The sequence below is a fragment of the Elephantulus edwardii genome, unplaced genomic scaffold (assembly GCF_000299155.1).
Source record: "Elephantulus edwardii isolate Elephantulus edwardi_28Jun2011 unplaced genomic scaffold, EleEdw1.0 scaffold00089, whole genome shotgun sequence".
NCBI lineage: Eukaryota > Metazoa > Chordata > Mammalia > Macroscelidea > Macroscelididae > Elephantulus > Elephantulus edwardii.
The window spans coordinates 12913454-12919657 of NW_006399839.1; the positions used below are offsets into that span (position 1 = coordinate 12913454).

The window sequence follows — 6204 nt, forward strand, 5'->3', positions numbered from 1 at the left end:
GCCTGCCGAGACGATGCTGCCCGGAGCTGCGGGGTGAGCCAGGTGAGCGCGCTGGGCCCCGCGCGGCCGCGAGCGGGCGGCGACGGCCTCGGTCCCCCGGAGCTGTGTGACCTTGGCCGGCCCCGCACCCTCTCTGGGCCGAGGTTCCGAGGACAGGCGGGGCCGAGCGCAGGCCTGTCGGAGTCTTGGGCCTGCACGCGCCGCACTGGGGCGCTGGGAGGGCTTCTTGGAGGAGGCGGGGCCTAGCCCCTCAATGTCCAGGCTGCGGGATCGCGCCCCGAGATTCACAACGCGGCTGCTCTACGACCTTGAGCCAGCATCCTGGTCTCTGTCATTCACTTTGCTTATTTGAAAAATGATTATCACCCGAAGGTGCTGGGAAGCCTCAAGTGTGTGCACCACGCGCTCAGCCAGGCCTCTCTCTTGGCTGTTAATGTTATTATTACTGCTGTTATAATAGATGCTTAGGAGAGAGGGACTGGGATATCACCAGTCTCTGACCCAGAGCCCTGGAGATAACGCTCTTGGGGATCACAGCCTCCTCTATTCGTTGTGGGGTCCAGTTGGAGGGGCGGAGGGGGCGACTCAGCTTGGGAGTTTAGACACTGAGGGCCCAGTTCTTCATCTGGAAAATGGGTCAGCGATGTTGGACATTGAGCTAACCCTTCACCCACCTTCCTCATCAGAAAAGAACCTGTTCCTGAGGTGTGTGGACACTCATCTGTAACAGTTACCATTTGCCTCTGATGAAACTCAAATGCATTGTCATGGAATGGGAACAGCTGACCCACCATTGGGTTTCTGAGACTGAATAGCATGGAAGTGGAATTGAACCGCCAGAGGCATGTAGACTTTGAGTTAGTAGCTATCTCTGTGGTATAGACCACAGGAGCTACCCTGAATCCTAGAAGGTAGAAACTATTACTATTAAACTTCCCATGGTGTAGACCATGAAAGCTCCCCTGTAAATCCTATGAGGTAGAGACTATTGCTGTTCCCATTTTACAGATGAGGAGACTGAGGCGCAGTGTCTGAAACCCAGGTGTTTGGCCTGACTACGCAGGTGGTCAGTGGCTCAGCTTGTTGTGGGTGTTACTGAGTCGTCCTAGCAGTCCTGACCTGTGTCCCTGCCCACAGTGATCTAGCTGGCCCGGGCATGGCGGACCCATTGGCAACCATTGCGGGCTCAGCAGCCAAGAGCGTGCGGCCTTTCCGCTCAAGTGAGGCGTATGTGGAGGCCATGAAGGAAGACCTGGCTGAGTGGCTCAATGCCTTGTATGGCCTGGGGCTGCCTAGTGGTGGCGATGGCTTCCTGGCCGGGCTGGCCACAGGCACTACCCTGTGCCAGCATGCCAACGCTGTCACTGAGGCCGCCCGCGCCATGGCTGCCTCTCGGCCAGCTCGTGGTGTGACCTTCCAAGGGCACACCGTGGCCCCCGGCTCCTTCATGGCCCGCGACAACGTGGCCACCTTCATCGGCTGGTGCCGCGTGGAGCTGGGAGTGCCCGAAGTGCTCATGTTTGAGACCGAGGACTTGGTGCTGCGGAAGAACGAGAAGAGCGTGGTGCTGTGCCTGCTGGAGGTGGCCCGGCGCGGGGCCCGCCTTGGCCTGCTTGCCCCGCGCCTCGTGCAGTTCGAGCAGGAGATTGAGCGGGAGCTGCGTGCCACACCCCCAGCCCCCAATGCCCCCACAACTGGGGAGGACCCCACTGAGGCTGCTACTGCAACAGGGGCCCCACACCGAGGACCCCGCATGACCATGACGCCCAGTGACCTTCGCAACCTGGACGAGCTGGTGAGTGGCCTGTGGGTGCATGTGTGGGCGATAGCTTGCATCCTGCCTCTCGGGGACATCTTGGTACAGAGGCCTCGTGAGAAGGATGGCATGGTGCCTGTGCTGAGCAACAAGTGTGTTGTTCTTGGCTTCAGGAAGTGGCTAGGTGAGTGGGGATGATGCCAGGTGAGGTCTTGTGACCTCCTCCACTAAGCTGTTATGTGCCACCGAGGCCAGATGACTCATAGCTAACCCGCCAGGGGTGTTTAGAGGCAATAAATTGCATCAGAGGAGATTGCCCAGCTTTCTTTTGCAGAACCGTTGGTGGATTTGAACCATGTCCCTTTGAATTGGCAGCACAACTCCTTACCGCTAAGCCTCCAGGGTTCCCTTCCCCCACTATGTTGTATGCATTAGTTCATCCAGGAGGCCACATGGCTTGAGCACCTCCTGTGTGCACACCAGGTTCCACACCCTCCCAGAGCTTCAGAGACAAGAGTGAGTGGCTGCTGCTTGGCTGGGATGCTGCCCAGCGTACATTAGGCATGCGGAGACTCCAGGGCCCTGCACACACTTGGGAAGCCAGCCCTGAGTTGCTGGCAGTGGGACTGGCAGCCCTTTCTGGAAATGCAGCGTTAGTCTCACTCTGAGTGGAGGAGTTTCATGTCCCCAGCTCCCTCACTCTTCTCCCAGGAGCATGGTGTCCCTCCAGCCCCTCCGGCCAGGCTTCAAGTTTCTTTCTTATCAGGAGGTTGAGCTAGTGTGTGCCTGTTCTGAAGGGGGGTAGCTGGACAGAGGGGGCAGAAGCTGCCTCCCGCCCACACTGCCCAGGGCTAGGTCGTCAGCCCAGGCTCCACCTGCTCGTTTCCTTTGGCGCCGCTGCTGGTGGAGAGGTGGGTGGGGTCGCCCACACAGCCAGCTTGGCAGTCCCAGCCCCATGTTCACTGGGGCCTGCGTGTGCATGTTGGGCTGTGCATGTGCCCACGTGTCCTGGCACCTCACCTCAGTACCCCACCAGGGAAATCAGGCCCCCTCCTCATTGTCTGGAAAATGGGTGGAGAGAGGATGGGTTCTGGGGAAGGCGCCCTGCCCATGTCTGGCCTGACCACAGCTCTGTCCCCTCCCTTTTGGGACAGTTCTCTGACTCCTGACAACCTGAAAGACTTGCTGGTTAAAGGTCAAGAGGTAGCGCCTCCCCAAGGGTTCACTTCCTCCTGACTTGGAGGGCAGTTGACATTAAGTTCCAGGGGGAGGGCCTTGACCCCTGACCTCCAACCCCTGCGCTCCTGCAGGTGAGGGAGATCTTGGGACAATGCACCTGCCCAGACCAGTTTCCCATGATCAAGGTCTCAGAGGGGAAGTACCGCGTGGGAGATTCCAGCCTGCTCATCTTTGTGCGGGTAAGAGGTCACGTGCTGCCCCAGGCATTGGTTGCTGGGGGTATTGGGCTTCCAGGCGCAGGGACATGAAATCCCCCCCTTTGACCTGCCCACGTTGGCCTGACAGGTGCTGAGGAGTCACGTGATGGTGCGCGTGGGTGGTGGCTGGGACACTCTGGAGCATTACCTGGACAAGCATGACCCGTGTCGCTGCTCTTCCACTGGTCAGTGTCCAGAGGGTGGGTGTGATGGGCTTTGCCCACCTCTGATCTTTTAACCTCACAGCCACTTGGCCTCTCTCCCTGCAGCCCACCGCCCTCTCCAGTCCAGGGCCGGAACCTTCTCTCCCCAGAAGGTGTCGCCCGCCCCCAGCCCCCGACCTGGTAGCCCGGTCCCTGGGGGTGAGCGCCGCAGCTCCAGACCCGAGGCGACCCCTGTTATCCTACGCAGCCCCAAGGAGGGGCAAGAGACCCTGCTCAGGTGAGCCAGCCTTGGGAGGCCGTAGGGAGGGATGAGGGGGTGGGGGCATCTCGCTGGCCACGCAGAGGAGGAGCCAGTCCTCCACAGTGACTCACACTCTGGGAAAAGTTCCCTGTGGGGGGGGGCAGGGCCTGGCTTCCCATCTCCATGACAACCCAACCAAACCAACAACACAGCTGGGCAGGCCCTAGCGGGCAGGCAGCCAGTCAGTCCAACCTTACTTCCTTCTGGCCCGCCCCCCTCAAGTGGAGAGCCTGGGGGGGGGGGGGGGGGCAGGGGGGGGGGGGGCGAGGCCACGCTTCCTTCACTGGCTCTGAGGCCCTGAGTGACCAGAGGAAGCTGCTGCTGCGGGTGTCATACTTCTCCCTGGAAGTCCCCAAGCTAGACAGAGGCTCCCAGCTGCCACTGTTGGCCACAGGGCCTACTGCCACTGACCACACACATATGCTCACACCTCCTCCTGCTCCCTCTGTGATGTGCCCATCTCTCTTCTTCCCTCACCCCAGGCCCCGAGATCAGCTGCCCCCCCACCCCCGCTCCCGCCGCTATTCGGGGGACAGTGACTCCTCGGCTTCCTCAGCCCAGAGCGGCCCCCTCAGTACTCGCAGTGACGACACAGGCACTGGGCCCCGCAGGGATCGACCCAGTCGGCGGGTGACAACGGGCCCCCCAGCCTCCCCGAGGCGGCCCCCGGCCCCACGCAGCCAGTCCCGAGAGCAGCTGGATCGGGGTCGGCCCCGGGGAGCCCCAGGGGGCAGGGGGACCCAGCCAGTGACCCCCAGCCCTGCCCGCCGGGCGCAGAGCCAGAGCCGGGAGGAGCAGGCTGTGCTGCTAGTACGCAGGGACCGAGATGGGCAGCACTCGTGGGTGCCACGGGGCAACAGGGACTCGGGCAGGAGCAGCCCCCGGACACCCCGAGCCCGCAGCCCGGCGGTCCTCCGGTCCTCTCGAGTTTCCAGCCCGGTTCCGGAGTTGGGCAGCACACCGGCCAGCGTCTTCCGCACACCTCTCCAGCTGGACCCGCAGCAAGAACAGCAGCTGTTCCAGCGCCTGGAAGAAGAGTTCCTGGCCAACGCCCGGGCCCTCGAGGCGGCTGCTGCTGGTGGGAACCCCATCGGCCCTGCCCCTGACCCAGCTCCAGCCCTGGACCCTCCAGCCCCTGACTCGGCCTACTGTTCTTCCAGCTCCTCTTCCTCCTCCCTCAGCATCCTGGGTGGCAAGTGTGGCCCCCTCGGGGACCCTGCCCGGATAGCCAATGGGCTGCCCGGAACCCGAGGCCCAGCCCTATCCAGCTCTTCCGACGAAGGCAGCCCCTGCCCTGGTATTGGGGGGCCACCTGATGTACCCAGGACCCCCGTGGCTGGCCCAGAGCCCTTGAGGACCTGGGCCCGGGGCCGGATGGACACACAGCCAGACGGGAAGCCCTCTCGCATCCCCACACCACGGGGCCCCCGCCGCCTGTCTGAACCCACAGAACCTGGGGCCCTGCGTGCCCTGCGCTCCATCAGCCCAAAGGCTGAGCCTGATTCATGGATGTGATGGACCAGTCCAGCTGACCCCAGCCCAGTTCCTTCCCTTTTCCTTTGTGGCCTTAACCCTTCTGCATCAGGGAGCTCCCTCTGCCTCTTGGGTGTCAGACCTCATGGGACCAGCCCTCTCGGGACCACGTGGCACAATGGGACCACTGTTGTACATTCCGGGTGTGGGGGGGCGAGCACTGCTATTTAATTACTAATATTATTGAATGCCTTAGAGGAGGCCTGGCTGGCCTAGCGTACGGGGGGCCAGTGGCCCGTACAGCCTCTGAAAGTAAAGTTTTGCTGCAGCCACTTCGTTTCTTTCTTAGGGTGTTGGCTTTGGGGCCCTCATTCACTCACTGATGTCAAGTTGGGACCACCTCATAGCTGACCCTGAGAGGGGGCGGGGGTAGTGGTTTCTGAGGCTGTCAGTCAGTCACACGGGAGGAGATTGCCCATCTTTCTCCACAGAGTGGCTGGAGGATTTGAACCACCAGAGGGGCACTATCTTTGAAGTAGCAGCATAATTCCCAGTGAACGGCACTACCAGAATCTTGAACTTGCCCTGCAAATCTGATTTAGGCCCAAGCCCGCCCCAACCCCCTTACGGGTTTTCTATCCCCAAAATACCAAATGCCAATAAAGCAACTTGCTGCAAACCACCCCCCCGCCCCGCCCCCAGGTCTGCCCATCGCAGAAATGTCAAATGCCGCTGAAGCGGATTGGCTGCTTTATTGCCATTGGGAGGGTGGGGATGGGGCGGTGATGGTAGTGTTTGAACCTGAAACTCCAAAGGCAGCCTGAGAGTTCCCATTTGGATGAATGGCCAGGTCCTTCCTAACCCATGGCATTCAGACTGTCCGCCCCAAAGAGAGCCCAGAAAAATCCAGAGAATTGAGACAAGGCTGGGTCCAATGAAAATACCGAAAAGCCCAGACGACTGGGGAGAGAATTGTCCTCCAAGCGGGGTGGAGACTCGTCCAATCAGAGAAAGGTTGGGCAGTCTCATCCAATCAGAGCCCTGGCTGTGCCAGGAAGCCCTTGTCCAAGTCGG

General features: G+C 61.1%; 1 protein-coding gene across 2 annotated transcripts; it reads left to right on the top strand.

Annotated features, from left to right (window-relative positions):
- The first annotated feature begins 1156 nt into the window (after window positions 1-1156).
- Window positions 1157-5172, top strand: GAS2L1 (growth arrest-specific 2 like 1). 2 transcript variants are annotated; one of them, XM_006890483.1, is made up of 5 exons: window positions 1157-1795; window positions 3067-3174; window positions 3281-3377; window positions 3462-3633; window positions 4140-5172. In XM_006890483.1, the coding sequence occupies exons 1-5, from the start codon at window positions 1157-1159 to the stop codon at window positions 5170-5172; spliced, it is 2049 nt and encodes a 682-aa protein (XP_006890545.1). The 2 variants fall into 2 exon arrangements, with proteins under 2 accessions (XP_006890545.1, XP_006890546.1); XM_006890484.1 differs by having other exon boundaries at window positions 4818-5172.
- Window positions 5173-6204: the final 1032 nt, after the last annotated feature.

Coding starts and splice junctions, on each gene's coding strand:
- GAS2L1 (XM_006890483.1), top strand. CDS start 1,157: ATGGCGGACCCATTGGCAACCATTGCGGGCTCAGCAGCCAAGAGCGTG. Junction 3,175..3,280: donor GCCTGCTCATCTTTGTGCGG/GTAAGAGGTCAC, acceptor TTGGCCTGACAG/GTGCTGAGGAGTCACGTGAT. Junction 3,378..3,461: donor GTGTCGCTGCTCTTCCACTG/GTCAGTGTCCAG, acceptor CTCTCCCTGCAG/CCCACCGCCCTCTCCAGTCC.